A 22,047-nucleotide genomic window follows, 5' to 3' on the forward strand; every position below is an offset into this window, starting at 1 on the left:
CAGCGTTGTGAATTAATTAGCAGAAACCTGGATAAGAACAGTCGCGCGGCGCACATCATAAATAATATATAGGGATATTTTTAGAATTCAGAGAATATTGGCTATATTTGAGAAATATTGGGAGCTGTTCAGTCATGTGGTGCTGAAGTAGCTAATTAAAGTAATTCACCCCATTCCTACAGTGCCTCGAGATCTATTTATTTGAATCAAATCATTGGCATTTATAATCCAATACTATAATCTTCACTAATAAAAGCTATTTCATTACATATTATTAGTAAAACATTAAATATTTACAAGCAGCTTTTTTGAATCTGACCAATTTCCTCTGAGCTTTGGCACAAGAATATGTGAGATATGAGTCACAGCACGTTTAGTGCCATCATTATTGCAAAGCCTCTTAATTTAATAAATTTATATATATATTTTAGGGATTATTTTCCTTTTAGTTTCATCCACTAGAGGGAGCATTTTCTCCTCATAATGTGCGCACGGCATGGTCGCTGCAGTGCCAATAAAGAGTATCAGAATTATGATAATAATGGCATTTACATTTCATTTAATTAACGTGTGATATCTGTCATTGCATAGACCTTAATATTTGTTTGACAAGAAAGAATCACGTGGTCTGTTATTTCCAAGGATCTTTTAACATGCGTCTAAGTGCCTGTATTCACACAGAAAATATAGCAATAAGATATGTTTTATTTATTTGGATTCCCTACCCCTTTATCATATGTTTTATAATCTTTTTGACAGGTCAGATGTCATTGGAAATATACAACAAGCCTTGCATATATATTCACATTGATTTAACAAAACGTTTACAGTCGGCAAACAGTATAGTTAATACAAAGAACTGTATAAATAATAAACATATAAAAATGGAGTTTCAAATACACAGCGGTCACGAGAATTAATGTTCCATATACGGGTTTCAATTACTCTCTTTAAGTAAATGACAACAGTAGGCCTACAGTTTCAAATAAATAAGACTGTCGTTACCCTGAGAGTAAAAAATAATCATGTAATAATCTACCATTCACAGACGAGCTTCAACAATGATGACGGCCGCTCAAAAATTATACAAATAATTATAATAAAAAATACATAAAAAAAATAATAATAATAATTTGCATGCGCGATTTTTTTTCTCTCCCGGGAGTCAGAGGGATTTTACTGACCCTCCATGTTCCCGGTGGGTGTCGGTGGTGAGCGGGATCCTGATGGGGAAATGTCGTGCAGTTTCCTAATGTGTTTTTTAAGATCAAAGTTCCTGCAGAAACCCTTCCCGCATGTCGGACAGGTGAAAGGCTTCTTGTCGTTGTGCGTGTGCATGTGAAATGTGAGGTTGTACACCTGGTGGAAGGCTTTGTTGCAGATATTGCACTTGAACTGTTTTTCTCCGCTGTGAGTCAGTTTGTGGTTCTTGTAGTTTCCTTGAAAATAAAACACGAATATGAGAAGCCAAAGCCAATAAACATGGCAGCAAAACAATACATCCAATACAACAACAATAATTGTATTATCAATAAGTTATGACATCGCTTTAACTCATCAAAATATTTTTTTTAAGTTATACAAGATTCAACTCATTTTTTTAAGTCAGTTCAATGTAATTTAAGTTGAAATGACTTAAACATTCAAGTTGATTGTAGCCTACTTAAAAATTAGCAAATTTTGTTGTTTCTTTAAATAACAAATCGCTATAACAAATAGACATTATAAAATCACTTTGAGGACAGATACCTTTCTGATGAAATCCTTTCCCGCAGAATTCACAGATGAAGGGTTTGTATCCCGCGTGAATTCGTGTGTGAGTGTTGAGAGTTGAACTTCGGTTGAAAGCTTTACCACATTGGTTGCATTTATGCGGTTTTTCCTGCAAACAAGCGGAGGAAAATAGATTTAAAAAAATATTTCACATATTTTACTTGACATTTTATCATGTAGGCCTAAATTTTGCTGATAAGCACTTACTGATAAACGGAAATTATATATTTAAAAAAATAACATTATTATTATTATTAATTAGCCTATTATTATAATTATTATTATTAGCCTATAAATAACTTTGCTAATTTTTTCCATAAGCTATCATTATTTTAACTTTTATAGTAAAAAAAAAACGTAGGCTAGGCTATCCATGAAACAAACAAAAAAAATCCAAAAACGTATTTGACAGGCTTTTTATTAAACATTTAAAATGTAAATATTTAAATCTTCTAAAAGAGAGAAGTAGGCTATATGCCTCCTCTTATTCAATGATTTTTTACAAATGTAAACGGCATGATATAGCCTACGAACATTTATAAATTCTGGTATATGATTTTCTTTTTTTATTAGCATAGGCTATATATATATATATATATATATATATATATATATATATATATATATATATATATATATATATATATAATAAAATGTATGTTAATACCGAAACATTTATTTCATAGCCTATGCTATATTTACCAATAAAATATCACAGAAATGGCAATTGGTTACTAAATTAATTTGAGATATTGCAGCAGCAGCAATGTAATTATTTGTAAAATCATGTGCATAATTACCTGAGTGTGTATGATTTTATGGCGACACAGAGTGCTCGCTTGTCTGAATCCTTTGCCGCACACTTTGCACACGAACGGTCTCGCGCCAGTGTGAACCGGCATGTGACGCGTTAAGTTATAGTGCGCGTTGAACACCTGAAAATTACAAACTGTGTTAAAAAAAAAAAAAAAGTGGGGAACATGTTGGCTAATCTGTGTTAAAACAGAAGATCAATCTCGCTCTCGTCTCACCTTGCCACAAACTTCACAGGTGAACACCTTTGGTTTGGTTTGAGGAGACCCGCTGTTTAATTTGGCCGCTGAGTTCTTGAACAGCTTCTCCGACAGGATGTGCGCGCTCTCCTTCATGTAATGGTGCAGGTGAGAGTGAGAAAGCTCTTTAAAAGACACGCCAGGAGGACACCTGTCCGCGGCGGCGCCCGCTTTGCTCTTCTCCGAGGAAAACAGGCTCTTCTGGCGCGCGTGCAGTGGCGTGTTGAGGAGGTACGACGCCATGGGGTGCAGGTTCACCAGTCCCGCGTGAGGCGGACACGCGCCTTCCCCGCAGTTCAGGTAACACACGGCGGCGCCCATCGCGTGGAACGACGACTGGTTGACCACGCGCGGCCGGAAGAGTTTGTACTGTCCGATGGCCGGGGTCGCGTCTTGCTGCTCGTTCTTATAATTCAAGCCGATGTTCAGGAACTCGTTCGCGTTGTGTGAAAAAGCGTCAGGGTGGTCTAATCCGTTAATGTGAAGTTTATGCGGCGGCTCGCAGGCTAGCGGCATGAGGGGGATCATGCAGTGCAGCGGGGCGGGAGACTGCTTTTGCTCCGCTTTCCCCACGGGAGCGTGGAACAAGTTCGGGAACGGTATCGACTTTGGCTCGGGCGTCCTTGCCATAATCCTTTCGATCGAAAAAGCGAGCGGTTTGGAGCTCGCGATCATGCTTCCTCCTGTTGGAGCCGAAGGGGCGCCGAATATTCCCGCTGAGTGGTACAGCGCGCTGTCCATGACTCGAGCGCAGCACCTGTACCTGTGTCCTCCTGTTCTAGATAAGTTTGATTCCTCTCAGTGACCCGCAAGAAAAGACATCATCAAGCGCAAAGGCCCCCTGGCTGCTCCGCTGCTTGTAAATTGCGGACAATCAGCACTTATGTCCGCCCAGGATTGCTCAATAAAGAGTGTTTTGTCAATAGCGCAACTCAGGGCTCACCACGCGCGCGCGTCAAAGACACGTAAAGCAGCCCAGATGCTCGATTTACTCAGGCTATATCAATCACTAGAGCGGCTTTTTTTCTCTTTCTCTCTCTCTCTCTCCCTGCACTTGTCCTACACACTGCTGTGGGTGACTAACTCAAGAAGGTGCTCTTTATTAGCACTGTAAAGCGCTGGGCGAATCTCCGGTCTCCTCGCGCCTCGCTGTGACATCATTGTACCTCGCGCACGATGACAGGCGCGCGCATGCATCATGTTTGTCAACATTTGACATATGAAAACTTCTATACCGCATTTTTGGGGGGGTTGGACTGAAGATCGATTTTTTTTTCAAACAACATACTTAATTTAAGACTTTACTGCATTTTAAATGAGACGTGCCGTGAAGTATTGCATAAAAACGAACACAAATTAAGACTTAATGGACATTACACAATTTTGTTTTCCTGTTTTTTCCCCATTGTAATAATCTCATATTTATCTACTACAAATTAGTTTATAACTCTGCATTTTGTCTTTTTTCCCTAAACTGTGTACACCTTATAGCTAATTCACTGTAGCCTAATAATAAAAAATGTAGGCCTATATTTTCAACTTTTTTCTTTTGTCAAATCATCTTGGATAATTAATGTGGTTCATATAACATCATATTTTGAGTTTCTGTTGGTTAAACAAATCTACATTGTATTGACTCAAAATTGTAAGCAACCCGGTAACTTTTTTAAACCAACAATATGTTTTACAGTGTTGTAAGACTAGTAAAAAAAAATAATAATAATAAAAAGAACATTTTGTGCACGAGCCTGGTAATCGAATTCACGTAACCTATTAAAAACATTCTAATTCAAAATGGAAAATATATATTTTGTATTTTAATTCTAAAGAAAGAGCAAATAAAAAAAGAACAAATAGGCTACATAGACTAATAACCCTAAAAACATAAAATGGTTTTTAAATATGTCATATTGCCCTGTTCATTTCTATTTTTATACACATAGTCTTGTAATGTCACCTCAGGGGGCTGTTGGTCATGTATGATCGTAATTTTACCCCATGTAGTTATTTCTTAATTGGTTAAACTGTTTAAGCGGTCGATTAACAGCACCTGTCATCTGATTTATAGCCTATGATGAATTCACTGATTTTTCCAGGCCTATCTATACATAATTTAATGTGAAATGTAATCAAATAATTATTTGCATGCCATTAGTGAAACTTCACGCGACCGTTCCATGGTTTTGACATCACGCGCCACACATCCAGAAAAGATTATGGAAAAGCCAATATTTCGCATCAGACGACCTTGGTTTCCCAACGCAAACTCGTGAGGACGTTCATCTGGGAATTGTGCGCCAAACGAGAGGTATTAACAGCAAAAACGCCTCCAAGGAGCTGAGATCATGTCATGAGAGAGTGAGAGAGTCGCGCGCGTTACAATCTGTCCGCGAGCTAAAGCAGAAACGAAAAGTGGCAGTTCGGTGTGAAATACAGTTGACACTGATTCGATGCGAAGACGTTTTTTTTCGTCAAGGATTATTCTGATTAAAAGGTATGGGAAATGAGTGCGTCGATGACACATTGAGCTTTTAAAATATTTTTATGTTTATTATTAATTATTGGCTACTTGGTAATATCGTTTTTATTTTTAAAATGGCTATCAATAATCAGCAGTAGGCTAGGCTAGGCTACATACGCTAAAATGATAATGTTTGTGTTTTCAGGGCGACTTTAGAACATTGCTAATTTTGACTGCTGTTCAGTTGGAAGCAGATGGGTGTCAAATAACCTGCAATTTTCAGCTTTTCACATAAGCAGTCGCCTCACTGTTGTCATATGCTGCTCCTCAGATTACCTCAGCTGGGCGAAGGCAAGACGGAAAGAGAGAAAAATCCTCTGTGATTAGCCTCACGTTATATCACGGCACAAATGCATCTTAATATTTGTTTCTTTTTGCATCTTAGCCTAATATTTGTTGGCTATTAAAAGCGTGTCATGTTTTCCAACACCCATATTTAATATAATACGCTTAATCAGCTGCATGAGAAATAGTTAGCTAAAAGTTTTAATATTTTTTTAACGGTTCTATTGGTTTTCTGATATGACTTGGAAAAATAAGAATCGCGCATTTAATTTCCCGTGACTATTTCCGCTGTGATTCCAAGCATATTTCAGTATGATACACAATTTACGATTCGATGACAGCGATTATCTCCCACTCGTGATTTGCCTTGACATATTTTTTTACCCTTAAAAAAAGTATTTATTCAACGTCTCTGCTAGACTAGATGGCTGAATCGAAATTATCACAGTAAACCAACGATATCAAACGGCATTTAAAAATGATTTTAGATGTCGTATAATTTTTAAACGCACAGTATTATATATCTATATCAATTAAACAGATAGTGATGAACAGTTACATATGCAGGTAAATATCTCCTGTTATACCTTTAACAGTCGTTTTTATATTTTATTTGACGTTTTATTTTGTTTTCTATTATGTTATTAATTATTAGTCTTACTAAGAGTAAAACGCCTAGAAATAATGGGCATTGCGCTATTGTATAGTAGGCAATTCCAGCAATGTGTTTCTATGAATAGAATTCCATTTCTTTTAGATGTGTTTGTTTAATATGATGCACAATAAAGATGAAGGCCATTTAAAGTGATAATGAAAAGAACATGCAGAAAACTGCACACTGAGTGGGTTTGATATCGAGACCAACAACTGCCATCGTTTTTATTAGTGACCAAAAAATGTTGAATACTCCAGGAGAACAAATATTTTAAGTGTTGCTTATTCTTTGGCTAGTAAAAAATCTGTATTTAGTAGTTTGTTTCCACTTTGCCAAAAATGTTATGAATTGCAATCTAATCTAGAATTTTTTTTTTTTTAATGCCCTATAAGTTGTATTTAGCCCTTGTAAAATGTTTTCATTTATAGGCTACTCAGCCTTCATATGCATTACTTAATGCACATCATAAAAAAAGACCAGAAAAGTGACATTAAAAACACTTTAATTGTAACACTTGGGCAATCTCAGGTGCACAAAGACAATAGAAATATACAGCTCTTGTTAAAATCCAGTGACATTTTCTTCCATCTGAAACATAGTTGGACATTGACAGCATACTATACATGACACACTCAACGGTTACTTCTACAGAAAAATCTGAATGTGAACTCATAGCAATTGAGTGGAACAGTGTCACGACTTCATAAACAGTGCAACAACTAGCATTTCATCCACCATATTTGGAGCTTTGGCCTGAGGATCCCAAGCTGATGCAAAAAGAAGAAAAAAAGAAGCACATAAGCAGACACTACTTCCCTCACGCTCTGTATTTCTAGCTTTCACTTCGGTACACCGTGTCTATGATACACTTACAAATCATCAGCAGGACCCCTGTGCTATTCGAGCATCACTGCACATCAAATACAGAACGACAGAGACACTTTAGCAGTCTGTAAGTGGCCAATGAGAGTTTTTACACAAGCATGGTGACACCGGCTTAGACAGAGGGCAGAGTAGCACTGGCTAGGGAGCATGAAGCGCGAGCTCCAATCAGGAGAGCTGGAATCCGACCTCTTCGCTTCGAGTTTATGACCATCCACATAGGTGGGACGTTAACCCTCCTCTTCGTCGCTGTCCCTCATGGTGATGCCCTGCAGGCCGTCCGCGGCCGACACGGCTGCCGTGGCTTCCTCGATAGTGAGCCGGTTGTAAACGGTCTCGTAGCTCTTGTTGTTCAGCGTGCCGTCCAGTACGCCCTGCAGCCTGAAGTCGCGGTACGACTTCTGAACCACAAAAATAAAGAGCAAGGAGAGCGATTCAATAGTTCAAGGACACAGTCGAACATTAGGATTCGCCTGAAACGGCGCTCGTTTCACGGTCAATTAGCATCAATTGAGTTTCCAACAAAAACTTCTTCACACAATGCATTCTTTTTCTTTTACCTTGACAATCTTGATGAGAGTTTTGAGTTGGTAAACATGCAGCTGCTGATCCAGTCTGTCCGTCAGCCACACGCACATCGCCTTCATGAAAGAGTTGTACCATTGCTGTGCATGTAAGAAAGAGAGAGATTAAACCTTGAAGGGGACACAAATGCGATGGAAGAAAACATCAGCACTTTAAGCAAATAAAAAGATGTGACCTACGTGGGGCATGAAAGAAAAAGCTGCTTTTAGTTAATGTCAAAAGTTCCCTTTATGTGTGTTTTTCTTGTGTGATTGAGCATTGAAATTTTCACATCTACAGACAAATTTTGCAGTCCTTTAAAATATTTAAAGCCTTTTTAGCAAAGGACATGCAAGATTACCTATTCAGTGTATTGAAGTATTTAATATTCATTAAGAGTCATTACTTCATTGCTCATTACAGAAGTTCCTGCAAGTATCTTCTCGTGCCCCAAGTATCATGAGGTCACGTTCGCACTTAATAACAACCCAACCAACTAATTACAGGACTAACACTTGAATCAGCGTGTGAAGGGTCACCTTGCACTCAAAACACCTTTTAAATACACATCTTACTTTAGGTGAGGACACCTTTTATAATTAGCGGTTCAGAAGGCCAGACTTTTCTATGAAAGAAGCACGTTCTTTAATCAACGGCGTTTAGACGGTGAATCGGTTTTGTGACTCCAACTCGTGTTGGCATTCTGCCCACTGATTTCATTTCGGAAATCATTCGCTCAAATCGACGAAATGTGCACATTGAAGAGATTTGCTTATCTAGGAGCTCATCACACGCATTCGTTTAAATACGTGCACAAGCAAGACTGTGTCTTACCAGACCACATCATCATCATCTGTTTGTTTGTGAAACGCATCATAAGGCCTGTTTTCATTGAGCTTCCCATGTAATTTACTGTCAGGCTTGGCTTTAACGCTTTCAAATTTGTGACGGGAGCGTAAATGAATCCAAACAGCGCAAAAGTAATCAGCAAAGTCCGCTCCTGCCGTTAACGGAAAATGGGCCAAATGGAAAGATGAGAAGCCACTTAATTGAAGCACTAAGGCTGGTTGGGAAACAGATGACTGTGCCCTAATTGTTGGAGGTGAAAGAATGGCGACGCATTTCTTCATATCAGACGAATCTCCGTCCCGTGTGTCAGTAATCACATGCTTAAGTGTCCACTTGTCTGGTTCATTAGGGAGGCAGAGGAGGGTGGCCTCCACACCTGTGACCAGGCTGAGGGCCGTGCAAACCTCATCGCTCCGCTAATCACAGTGATTTAACGGCCCGGACAAACAGACCGCAGACTGCAAGGGCATGCGGCGACTGATTTTCCCATTTCCTCCGGCATCTCCACAACAACAATCGGCGGCCTGATGCACAACGGCTCGTCCTCGAGAAGAAGCGCTGAAATACATTCACGGCTGAACTTTTAGCCGTCCAGAGATTCGAATTAGATTAAATGTTTTGAAACAGACTGACGGATTGGGAAGACTTGATGTTTGGAGATGCACCACACACACACAGGCTGCCTGATGAGGAAGTTTCTGTGGTGACACACGGCGACCCTTCCCTCGACTCACTCCTGGTGCATGACTGTGCGCGTGTGACACACATTAGAGGCTGTTGGTGTTCAGGGCACCTCCATCCCACCCGCCTGTCTCCATCGGCGGCCTCGGCAAAAGTCTAATAAATCAAGAGAAGACATCAAACACTGCATCTCTCCAATCTGGCTCGGAATAGAAAGTTTGCGAAAGGCAATCTGCTCGGGATTTATAGGGGCGGGAGTGTGGTTGTGTACGTTCTCTCGAGTGTTTGTGTCTGTCTATAGATCTTCCTCCTCTGAAAGTGGCACGGAAGGATGAGCAGTGTGTTCTAAACAAAATTAAGGAGCGAGAGGTACGTTTGCACCTTCTATCTCTCTCTCTCTCGATGTTGTTTGAGAGTAAACGGGTCAACAGGAGCCCTGGGTGAGTGCTCAGGCACTGGAAGTGGTCACAATGGGCTGATGAGTGCTCTTGGTGAGGCCTCGTTGCCTCTTGCAACAAAAACTTTCCCCACCCCTTCTCACCTCCCTCTGCCTCGGCTTTACAATACCCACAGCTGAGGAGATGTGGCAGGAACGCAGCTGGAAACCAACTGGGACGGATTATAAAAAGGAACAGATTTTGGAACATTTATTCACTTGTAACGGCACACCTGAAAACAACGACCTTGAAGTAATTCTGCTTGATTTGCGTTGCTCTTTAAACTTATTACGAAACATTTCTGACGCTAGGTCGTCTAAGGCCTTGTTTACACCTGGTATCAGGATGCGCTTTGGTCGATTGGATCACAGGTAGACGAAGGAGGCATTCCCATTTACACCTTTTATGTATGGGTTTTTCAGATCTTATGATCTAATGGACAAAATAAGCTCACAATTTACATATGACGGCATGAAACTTACGTCAAAGATTTTCTCGGTGTACATCTCGTCATTCACACGGTCTCGCAGAATGTCCTGGTTCTGCCGTACGAAGGTGATGTAGGTATCGGCTAGATCCATTCCAGGTTTCTGTTGAGAGTGACACATCCAAAGTCAATATGCTAATCAGATTAATTCAATCTTGGTATTCATTTTTTTTTTTGTTGATGCATTGCAAAGCGAATTTGACCAGAAAACATGCTGATTAATTTTGAGTCATTCAAACTTTTACTTTCATAAAGGTGCACTAAGTGAAATGGTTTACGCCTAAAGAAATCTATAATATTTTTGACAAATGTTTAAAACATCAGTCAGAACAGTGGCCAAGTAAAAGCTGTTTTATCCCACATAAGGGCAGGTCCCCCTCATGGTGGCAGCCATTTTGAGATCACATGACCAGGTTATTCTTTTACCTTTGACAAATAACTTATTTCTTATTGCACCCTGTTTTTGTATGTGTAATTTTACTTATTTGTGTCAACAAGTTTTATGATTAAGGCCTGTTCACACAAAGAATGATAACTATAACTAACTATAAAGTTATTAGCTATAAAGTTGTAATAATCGTTATAATTCAATGAGAATAGTCCACACCACAACTATAATGATAATGACTCAGGAACAATATTATTGGAATCACTTGATGAACACTACAAACATCAACAGCCAATCAGAATCCACCCAATTTTAAAGAGCTCAAGCATTTAAAGTGACAGATGACAAAACTGGGCGCACTTCTGAATCAATAAACAGATGGTTAGATTCTTATAGTTATCTTTCTTGGTGTGAATTGGCCATTACTGTTCATTCTTTTCTTGTAAAGACACTCTAAGAAAGGAGATTTATTACAAATATTAATAGGATGATGATTACCATTATTAATAATAAATACAAGCTGTTTTTTCTACTATGGCATTGATAACTAAATTCTTTGTTTTTATATAATGCTGCATTCACAGCAGTTGTGTTAGTATGAAGACGTATAAGACAGTCGTGCAGTGAAATGAACAAAAATGACTTAGTACACCTTTATTTCAGCCGTTATTTTCTTTGTATGACAGGATGAGCAAATCAAACACCAAGATCAAACACGAATACCAATACATTGACAGCCACCACCATCTTTGCCTGCTGAAGGATATTTATGAGAAGAAAAAACACTTGTAAACGTGTTAAAAAAAGTAGCAAAAAGCACCTACGACACTTATACCCCGTTAAAAGCAATCCTTTTACCTGTGGAAAGTTTTTCTATTCACACTGAGGCTGTTAAAACAGGACAAAAATGTCCTAATAGTGCTATAATTGCTGTGACACATTTCCCTCCTATGACTCAAGGGCTGTAGCTCGAGGGCTTGAACGCTGGAAAACCCCCTTTTTATTAGAGCGCAAAGAGACACCTGAACATCAACCTCCTGTTCTGGTCAAGCCTCGCTTCCTGTGAGTTTGTGTGTTGGTCATATGACAGAATGAAGGTCCAATGATGAAATAGTACCAAAGAATCCTGAAAAAATGCAAGTGCAACTTGTTCACGGAAAAGCTGCCTTATTTTGAAAGAAGCAAACTGTCACACTACTGACATTTATGTACTGTAGTAGCATCACAAATTCTAGTTAGGTACTCCCCAACACTGGAGAGCAACACACACTGGACAGTATAACCTCCTGACTGCATCAGAGATATGAATTGGACAAACAACAGTTGATCAGAAACGACTGGCATCTCAAGAGTGCTTCATGTCATGTTGAGTAAGAGGACTTCACAGGTCTTCACAGACATTTATATTATAGTGGAGGGAAGAAAACTGCCACTTCCTGTGGAGAGCCAAGCGTATAATCGCTGACGTATCATGGTAGTCACCTGTGGCTCCACAAAAGGCACTTGGGTGGAAGCAAAAACGGGGTATTTTTAACCCAACGCTCTTCCTTCCATCAGCCTGACAGGACGACAAAGCCCGTGATGGGACGATAAGTGCACAAACACGATCTTCTCGCACGAAATCCAACCGGAGGACCGAGGGACGATCCGTCAGGCCAGACAATGCCACGACGACTGGGTGTGGGCCATGTGTGAAAGAATAAATGGAGAGGTGTGGGATGGTGCGATTAAGGCCAGGTTAATGACTGGTTAAGCTGAGCGGATAAATGGCGTGGATGGGGAAACAGAAGAGAAAGGGAAGGGGAGACGAAATGCGCAGTAATTACACACAACTGCTAGCCTGGCTTCCTGCCACTGCTTCATTCACTGTCCAGGTGCAGGTGTGTGTGAGTGTGTGCGAGCGTGTGAAGTGCGTTTGTGCAAGTTTTGAGTAAATACTCTGTTGTGGTAACGCTAATGCGAACGCAGATTCGAGCCGTGAGTGTTAGCGTGGGTGTGAATGTGCGAACGAGTGTGTTAACAGAGCGCTATCGGGAGGGCGTCTCGCCAGAAAGCCCCGGCGCTTGAATGGCAGCCTTCACAAAGGAGCAGAGGAGCTTAACCTTTCGTGACAAGAGCCCAGAAATGTTCAGTGCCAAAGGCCAGACCACAGCCAGGTTCTTCCCTCCCTCTCCGGCTTCAGCGGGAGCTGTGAAAAGGGCTTTACACGGAGCAGCGTTCCTTCTGCACAAAAGCGCAAGGTGGAGGTTACGTTATAATTTGAGGGGGAGATGGGGTGTTCGCCCGCTGCACACCTCGGGGAGCCAGACCCAAGAGCTCAGATGGAGCGATGGGGTTTGGATGTGTAGGGTTTGAACGACTTTCTGTTCTTAATCTCATCAGTTTGCTTTGCACATTGGCCCCAAATAGTTATTTGGACACTCAAGTCGCGCCTAAAAATGTATGAATGCCATCAAGTATCATTTATCTGAAAGAAAGTTAGCATAATTGCAAAAAATGTCAAGTTTCAAATAAAAATCCAATAGGTAAACTGTTGGGAAAACTTTACTCGAAGCCTTTATATATAATGTATTGTAAAAGTATTTCTAATGCATTAATTATGCCTTTTAATGCACATTATAATGCATTGTATGGTCTCATGAATAATTATAACCACACTTCTAACACATCATAATAATTATGTTTAGCCTATAGAAAGTATAATGCATTAAAATACAAGACAAACAACCAATTTTAGATGCAACAAGGTATCAGCAAATATTATAATGCTTTTTAGCCTTGGTTACAGTTATTTATGAAAAGATATGATGCATTTATAATGCATAATGCATTCAAACTTTATAATACATTATACATAAAATCTTTAAGTAAAGTGTTATCATATATATATATATATATATATATATATATATACAAACACACACGTATATACATACATACATATATATATATATATATACACACTATGCACAAGCATAATTTAAACTAAAATATTTGAGTTTTAAAAGTTTTTTAAGTTGCAAATGATAAAACACCAGGTAAACTTCAAAATCAAGACAAAACTTATTTTTTTAATGTTATTGCAATAGATTAAATATCAAATGTAGTTGTTTTTTTTAAAGAAATATAGTGCAACCACTCTTTTGAAGTAAAATATGTACGTATTTTGCAAATGATAAAACAAATGGTGACCTGCTCAAAATTGAGACAACATATTTATACACTTAAATATCAATTAATATTTATGAACACATATCTATGAATGTTATTGCATAACAGATAAATATCAAATAATTTTTTTTTAAATAAATATATCTTATTTATTAAAAATAAATACATTTACTTCAAAAGCACACTTTTGAAGTAATATATATATATAAAAAAATACTTTTTGTTTCAAATGATAAAACTACAGGTATAGTTAAACATGTTCAAAATGAAGTCAAAAAGTATTGGAAACTTTTTGGTCACATTTAGAGGATCATGTTGATGATGTGCTGAACAACACCTGTGGTTCCTCTTCTAGGACACATGTGTGAACTTGATCTGGATCTGACTTTTTGATTAAACGTAGGCCCACATGGAATCTGCATTCACAGAATTCAGCAGAAAATCTGTTAATGACGGTTGTTCCAATTCTGTGGATATCCAAACATTCCCAGCCCTAGTGTGTTTGCATATGAAATATTTTGGCTAATTATATAATGCTTTCATCTGCCAATAAATTTAAATTTCATTCCACAGATTTTCCCTCTAAAATCAGAACAAAAAAAAAAAAGTGAGGGAAAATGTCTGGAAATTCTTAGTACAGATCTTCCTAAAAGAGGCAAAAAAGGTACTTCTATCATCAAATTAAATTGCATTTATACAGTACATACTTTTTAGGGCCACTGCATACTAGAATGATTTCTGAAGGATCACGTGAAGTCTCACTGAAGACTGGAGTAACAATGCTGAAATTCCAGCTTTGCCGTCACAGGAAACTAACTGTAAAGAGAAGTTGTTCATGTTTTTATTCAGACAGCCCTTCAGTAAAACTCTCGCCCCGGTTCAGGTCGTCATGTGATTACTCAGTCTTTCCCTCAACCCGTGTTAGCTTCTTTCTGCTTGCTCACGGTCTGCGCTCTGAACAGTCTTGGTTCCTGGTGATTCATTAGCATCTTTCTCTGCTTGTGACGGCCCATTGTCAACACTGTGGCAGATCGTGAGACTGATTTTAAGCCAATGGGGTTGCTAATTAGTCTTGCTCAGCCAGCTCTGAAAGACGCTCCAATCCCGCTTTCAGTTGGCCATGAGTCGCAAATGATAAAAAAAAAAATGTAATTGTGTTAAGTAATGATGAAATAATATGCATTAAGCCTTTTTTAAATATTAAAAACAAAGCAAGATGGAAATGCTTGGCAAAGCTGAATAGAGAATCTGTTTCCCCAAGTAAATAATAAAACACACATACACAAATGCAGAGCAGCATGCACAAAAATATCCACACAGGGCATGCCGGCATCATGCGCACAGTTACCATTTATACACTTACTGGGACGTCCACATATTTGGCTGCTGCTTTTACCTTAAAAAAAAAAAAAAAAACAGTACCTGCTTGACATCTTTGGCTTATTTGGTGTTCAGTGCGAAATAAGATCCCGGAAAGGGCGTGTGATAAACGTGAGAGACAACACTCACCGTGAAAGACAGGATTGAGGAGAAGAATGTTCCCTCGTCATATCGTGAGATTTTGGACAACACCCCATCCAAAACAGCTGCAAACTGTGAAAGCAAGTTAATGTTTGCGTGACAGGCACAAACACCTTTAGCACGAGCAACAATTAACAATTTAAGACAAAGTAACATTCACTGAAAAGGTACAACGTAGCAGAAAACACAATATAACGTTTCCTGAAACACACATTCATTGGAAAGCTACGTGTTGAGTCAAAATCCAAATCGCAGTGTTATGAAATGTGGCGTCTCGAAAGAGGCTGATGGGAGTACCTTTGAGACCAAGGAGGAGATCATTTCCTTAAAGGCCTCATCGATCAGGACATCGATTTTTGAGTGGTACTGCTGCTGTGGGACAGAAGACGGGGGACAAGGAGAAGAAACATCAACAAATACGACGCCGAACAGATCGCAAGGCATCCTAAAAGAACAACACGCTCAAAAAGACATATTTCGGGAGAGAGGAAAAATCCTCCCCGTGCAATAGGGCTGAGTTAAGCAGCTATTAGGCCCATTATGCCAATGAATGGCATTCCTGCTCTCGTTTAGGGCAAAGGAATTTGAAGGATACTTTTTGTGTGGGCCACAATTAGAGCAGCCTTGTGTTTTTCTAAAGAACCCGTCCAGCTGCGGCGACCAAAGGCTCACACTACATTCAATTAATCCGCCATTTCATGTCTGATAAGTCTTATTCACCTATTTTGTGGAAAAAAAAAAGAGAGGAGGAAGGAGAAAGCGAGGGCTCAGGGGGTGTGAGAGAGAAAGAGAGAGAGAGCGCATCCATTTGGGTGCTGAATAGATGCCTTTGCTGCATGCAAGGCAAGCAGGAGTTCATCTCCGCCAACAATGGCCATTCACGCCGAATCTAAAGGACACCCAAATTAAAAATTTCAATCAACAATGCGTGCAGATCAGTGACAAATTGAGGGTGCTAAGAGGTCACTGTCAGCAGCTCTAATTTTCTTTTCACCCCTTTTTTTTCCCCCTGCACGCAAAATGGCAGCTTTTTCATAAATGGCATTATAGGAGAATCTTGAGGACTTTTTACCTCAATTAACACTTCCATGTTTGCTTTTTATACGGCTAAGCGGCGAGGCTTTTTTTTTTTTTTTGCATTATCGCCGATTAAATAGGGAGGTCTTCGCCGTGTGTGTGAAAAACCAAAAGAACAATAATTTCTTTTGAAAACATTTATCTGGTAGCCATCCGCTTCAGAGTCGGCGAGATGGCGGCTTATAAAGCATAACCTTGTATTTTGAAAAAAAGCGGCAGACAAACTCGGGTAAAATCATCTTTTCTTTGTTTTTAAATAAAGTCTTTCACAAACACGCCGACATGCACTGTTGGCCATTAAACTCAATTCAGTGTGAAGGAAAATCAGTTGAGCATTGAGAAATACCTTTTAACCCAATTCTAAGAAGTAAGTGGAAATAAAAGTGGCAGTTTCTCGACTATCTCGCCGCACAAGGCCGCGTACTTTAGGTGTCAATGGAGGAGAAAAAACATTTTTTTCGTAAAGTTAGCACCTGTTTTATTTATTTATTTATTTTGTCAGGACTGGAAAAGAGTAGTATCGACTACGACGACAATTCAGAAGAGAGAGAGCAGGATCTTGACTACACAAACAAATAGTTGACTTCTATTTCAGAAGATTTCATACATCTGCATTAATATAAAGAAGACAACGAATAGCAACTGATTTGGTTAAATGAAAACAACACTGGAGTGTTAGTGATTCCACTAATTTGTGATATTTTGAAAATGTCTCTGTTCTTTGTGTCAATAAAATTGAAGTCAATGTTATTTGGTTCCCAACGTTCTTCAAAAATATCTTCTTTTGTGTTCCAGAAAAGAAAAAGTCAAACAGGGTTGGAATGTCATGAAGGTGAGTAAATGATTACAGAATTTTTATTTTTTGAGTGAAACATCTAATTAAATGTTAACTGCACACATTTTATTTTTTCTCTACTCACAAGCACAAAAGAAGGGTAGAGTGTATACTTACCCATTGTTGGTCAACCTTGGGTTCATGCAATAACGTGCAGGACATGCGGGGATGAGTCAAAAAAAAGACAATGAGCAAAAAGATAAAACATCCTTGAATGAAAACTAATCTCAGAGCTGGTTAACAGACAGCCATCAGATAAATAAAACTGATTTTGATCATTAATTCAACTAGGTAATAAACAAACACAACACAAAATCTAACGAACTTGCTTATTTCAGAAGGAAGAATATGAAATGAGATTTACAGTCATTTATTAAAGAGAAAAATGTCTAAAATCACTAATTCTGGAAACTAAACGAAAGTCTAAACCTATTACTAAACCTAAATGTAATCCAAAAAGGTCCAAAAAACACAAACGCAAAGTTTATTTATAGCAATTTTTTGGTTATTTGTAGCCTGAACAGCACCATGTTCACAAATTGAAGTTTGAAATCAGATTAAAATCAACCGGCAATGTGTCTCAGTGTGAATGGCGCCAAATCGGATTTCGATTAGTTTTCTACATGGTGCATGTAACGTCATATTTAAATAGCATTTATAATTGTCTCGGAGTACACTCATTTTTACTGCGCTTCTGGGTTGTACGTCACCACGTAGGCTCACTATTGGCCAGCATCACACACATGACCAGCGTCGGCCAATAGTGAGCCTACGTGGTGACGTCCAACCCAGAAGCGCTGCGCTGTTACACGTGAACTCACTCAGAGGCCCACACTGAAGAAAATAAATAGTTGAATAAAGTCGTTATTTGTGTTTGTTTTTGCGCACAAAAAGTATTCTCGTCGCTTGATAAACTTATGGTTGAGCCACTGGAGTCACTTGGACTATTTTAAACATTGTCTTTACTAACTTTTGGCTGGCAGACATCGATTACCTAGCAGCCTATGAAGGAGTGAGCCAGCTCTCAGATTTCATCCAAAATCTCTTAATTTGTGTTCCGAAGATGAACGAAGGTCTTACGGGGTTGGAACAACATGAGGGTGAGTGATTACTGACAGAATTTTCATTTTTGGGTGAACTAACCCTTTAAAGTGAACTGTAACATTCAATTTGGATTTAAAATCCAATTCGGATTCGTCTCTAGTGTGAGCACATCCTAAGTGAATCCAAACTCTACTCTGGATCATAATTATCCAATTGAGAGCTTTCAAAGACAATCTGAACATCTTTGCTCTCCAGTCAGAAGTTGACAGAACAATGTTTTGATAGAGGTACATGTTTACTGGAGTCAATTCACTTTAGGTAGTATCTGAATAGCTTACTTATAGTACATTAAATTGGGATAAAGTATTTTTATTTGAAGAAACTACATCTTTAATGAACAGCTATGTAAAATGTTCACAAAGAGAAAAGGAAATTAAATGGCTAGCCAAAGTATCATCATAATTGCCATGCAAATGAGAAGCCAGTATAATGAATTGGCTTGTTTGAAATCAAAATGGCAGTCCTCGGTGCCAAAGGGTCTGTGGAAGTTTGGATGTGATTTTGTTCAAGGCCTCCAGAGCATTAGGACCTTGTGGTCGAGACTTATCTCTAGGCAGAAGAAGAGGAGGATAATAATATCGCCCACAGAAAGGAAGGACAAAACACTTAAAACCAACCAATAACACCTGTGCTAGTGCAACTCAAAATCAAGTTTGAGGTATAAAAAGAGAAACTGATGGAAGCTATTCAAACGGCTGATTAGCGTAACGTAATTTAATGTTCTTAATCTTGTTTGTACCTCCTTGCTGTCAGTTGAACAAAGACCAGACGCTTTTTGCGAGACTTATGGTGTTCATAAAAGATCTACAGTATAAACATAGATGTGTCCGCTCAAGTTTGTGACGTACCTCCTGACCTTGGTCGAGAACACAGAGCTTGGAGCACTGCTTCTTGGCGTCCATGAGAACATTGAACATTGTGCACACAGACAAGGGAACGCGGAAATCGGTGGATTTGCTAGACTTCTGCATTTTCGAGTCAAAGGCAGCTTTGGTCCTAGATATCAGAGATGGCAGAGAAATCAGTTACATGAAGCTCCTGGCTGTAAAAGGACAGCCATTTATTTGTTCTTTAATAGCTGACCTTTTGACACAGGCTTCCATCATATCACTAGCCATCAGTTTGAGCCTCTGCTCCAGATGTTTGGCGAACTCCAGCTCTGGCCAGTGCAGGTCCATCACGAACATCTGAAGAGCATCCAGCTTCCAGAATAGATCTTCTGATGTGGCCGAGCCGTTACTGAGGAAGACAGAAACCGTGACGCGTCAGCATACGTCTACATTTCGACTTTACATCATTTTTTTCACTGCAAATACATTACAAATCTAAAAAGGAGAAAGCATGAATGCCAAGGTCAAAGTACACAAAACACACTTTATAATAATAAAATTAGTTTGTTAACAGATTCGTGCAAAACAGATCAGTACTTGATGCCCATTTAACTATTTGAATGCCCATAAACTAACAATTTACTGCATTATTTAACAAAGTGTTACAAAAACGATTACACGATGGCATACAGAAAGAGTATATAGCTGTTCTGGAACATAAATCTTAAGGTGTTTTCACATTTGCTTTTTTTCAGGGGTCTGAGAATTTAGATTTATTTGAATATTCTTTATTTGGAAGTTATATAAAACTATATAAATATTAAAAGTGATACAATTAATTAATTAATACAATATTTGTTTTATTATTATAATAACATTTTAAATAATAGTTAATGTTAATATTATAATTAATATATCAACAGCAAATATTCTTCATAGATAATAAGATTATTATAAGAACATTATATATTATAATATATTAACGTATTTCATTTTATCATCATAAAATATTCTTATAATAATAATATAAGGAATATTTTACATATTAATTATGTATTGTATATTCAATTAATATTAATATTTTTATATATTATAAAATATTGTTATAATAAAAAAAATTACACATTATTTATATTATAATTAATATAATATTATATCTAAATGTAATATGGGTAGTCACAGTTACAATAGACCAAAATGACACATTTTTTATTTGCATTCATGCTGTCTTTGGCCATTAAAATGGACTAAGACAGCATGAATGCAAATAAAAAATGTCAGTTCTTTTTAACTCACTTCACGTTTGGGCCTCAACGGTGAAATGATCTCACGTCTCATTATAGCACTTCTCACGTTAATGTAACCCCTACGATGAATCCTATTTCTCATTTGCAAATGTCTGGTGAATTAACTAATGTAAATGAATGAAAGAGAACTCAAATGTGAAAACACCTTCCATTGTCAATGAATAGTTAAGTCGTCCCCAAATCTCAAAAAAGCACAGTCAAACGACTAATCGTGCGAGAGCGACTCAGTAAAAGTCAAGTTGTCCTGCACCCAGCGGACTGAAGTGCAGCAGACATGACTGTAAGTCTACAAGCTGCAGGGAGTCGAGGTCGAGAGCAGTTTCCACTGATGTCCGCTGGGTTCGAAGGGGCTCAAGAGATCTCCGCCAAGCGAGACAGATGGAGCGACATCACCGTGTCAACCGCAGTCGACACAACAACTCGCAGTCTCAGCTCGAGTGCGTGACGAGACGAGACGAAAAAAGGCCACTCGGTCCACTTGCTGTTAAAAGACTGTTACCTTCACAAGTGGCGGTCCGGGAAAATAAACCGTTTGGCAAAGTCCGCTGTGCAATTAAAAGGGGCGAGCGCAAGCTCCCACTCGGTTAATTAGCGGCGGTACGGTCCGTAAGGGCCCCCCCTGGGGTGCGCGCCTCCGCCTCCAGCACAGGGTGAACAAATGGACCAGTTTCTCGTCTGTTGAAGAGACTCCCTGAGGGAGAACACAAAGTTCTCGCCGAATCTAACAACCAGCTAACCACAGAGTCCCCTCTGACAGACACCCACAGGACTACACCCACTACAGACACTGTTTCAGGCCTGAAAGCTGGTGTGCTTTTGCAGTTCACACTCTTCAGGCTAATTGAGACGGATGCGATTTAACTTTCCGACGTTATTTAGGCTCTCGTAGCTGTCAGAAGTTCTTTTGTAGAGCGACGCTGTTTACATCTTGTTTTGAGTGAAGCCAATTGTTCTGGGATAAACCTGGATTTTGGTGTATGAGGTCACTATGCTATAGTGTTACCCAGATAACCCCCGACGGCAGAGAGAAAATAGAGCTGCTGTTTATCATCGGATGCTCACAGCGGGATTAAACGCGCTCGCGCTCCGCAGATTGAACCGACGATACCTGGGCGCTTCACTGTAGGAGGAAATATTAATGTGCGGGCGTCCATGTGAATTATCTTTTAAACAGGTTTCTGTGAACTTGCTGTCTTTCAGACTAAAAAACAGGATACAGGCACAACACACACCAAACACAAGCATGTGATATCTCAGGTACTCACAAAATATCAGGCAAATTAACTCCTTGTCCGCTGTAAATCAAATGCATAACCGTGTTAAATTTAACCGATGAATCACACCAAAAAAGCCACACATCACGGCCTAAAAATTACAGTATATAACAACTATCAAGCAACTCTGGCACAAATAGCACTAAAATGAACACCATCACACCAATGTTTTCAAGCAATCACATAGCCAACAGGATCATCACACTCTGATGGAGACAGGGATGGGAATCGGAAGCAATTTAATCATTTGATTCAATGATTCTGGTTCCTTAACAATTCCATTAATGATTCTTTTGTACTTTAGAAGAAGCCCATCCTAATATAATTGGCCTTAACTATATAACTAAACAAAAT

At 38.9% G+C, this 22,047-nt stretch overlaps 2 protein-coding genes across 7 annotated transcripts in view; both read right to left on the minus strand.

Moving 5' to 3' along the window:
- Positions 1 to 651: 651 nt before the first annotated feature.
- Positions 652 to 4,003, minus strand: fezf1 (FEZ family zinc finger 1). Its single transcript, XM_081355726.1, has 4 exons — positions 2,805 to 4,003; positions 2,574 to 2,708; positions 1,750 to 1,882; positions 652 to 1,439 (listed from the first exon to the last, which is right to left on the minus strand). The coding sequence occupies exons 1-4, from the start codon at positions 3,564 to 3,566 to the stop codon at positions 1,177 to 1,179; spliced, it is 1,293 nt and encodes a 430-aa protein (XP_081211852.1). The 5' UTR covers positions 3,567 to 4,003; the 3' UTR covers positions 652 to 1,176.
- Positions 4,004 to 6,771: 2,768 nt separating this feature from the next.
- The window catches only part of cadps2 (Ca++-dependent secretion activator 2), a 146,346-nt gene continuing 131,070 nt past the window's right edge, over positions 6,772 to 22,047 (minus strand). Inside the window, exons 21-30 of one of the 6 annotated variants that reach the window (XM_081356507.1) lie at positions 21,685 to 21,714; positions 19,366 to 19,521; positions 19,131 to 19,278; positions 17,296 to 17,310; positions 15,564 to 15,638; positions 15,255 to 15,338; positions 15,109 to 15,141; positions 10,182 to 10,289; positions 7,729 to 7,833; positions 6,773 to 7,569 (exon numbers count right to left, since the gene is read on the minus strand). In XM_081356507.1, the coding sequence (XP_081212633.1) occupies positions 7,399 to 7,569; positions 7,729 to 7,833; positions 10,182 to 10,289; positions 15,109 to 15,141; positions 15,255 to 15,338; positions 15,564 to 15,638; positions 17,296 to 17,310; positions 19,131 to 19,278; positions 19,366 to 19,521; positions 21,685 to 21,714 (925 nt within the window). In that variant the 3' untranslated portion in view covers positions 6,773 to 7,398. Of the gene's footprint in view, positions 7,570 to 7,728; positions 7,834 to 10,181; positions 10,290 to 15,108; positions 15,142 to 15,254; positions 15,339 to 15,563; positions 15,639 to 17,295; positions 17,311 to 19,113; positions 19,279 to 19,365; positions 19,522 to 21,684; positions 21,715 to 22,047 lie in introns of all 6 variants that reach the window. The other 5 variants (XR_014029417.1, XM_081356505.1, XR_014029418.1 and 2 more) reach the window with 5 other exon arrangements.

The sequence above is a fragment of the Scardinius erythrophthalmus genome (genome assembly GCF_964197995.2).
Source record: "Scardinius erythrophthalmus genome assembly, chromosome: 24".
NCBI lineage: Eukaryota > Metazoa > Chordata > Actinopteri > Cypriniformes > Leuciscidae > Scardinius > Scardinius erythrophthalmus.

Excerpts from the sequence above, each read along its gene's own strand:
- fezf1 (XM_081355726.1), bottom strand. The coding sequence starts at position 3,566 with ATGGACAGCGCGCTGTACCACTCAGCGGGAATATTCGGCGCCCCTTCG. Across the intron at positions 1,883-2,573 it reads ATAAAATCATACACACTCAG|GAAAAACCGCATAAATGCAA; the intron begins GTAATTATGCAC and ends GCTTGTTTGCAG. Across the intron at positions 1,440-1,749 it reads GAAAGGATTTCATCAGAAAG|GAAACTACAAGAACCACAAA; the intron begins GTATCTGTCCTC and ends TTTATTTTCAAG.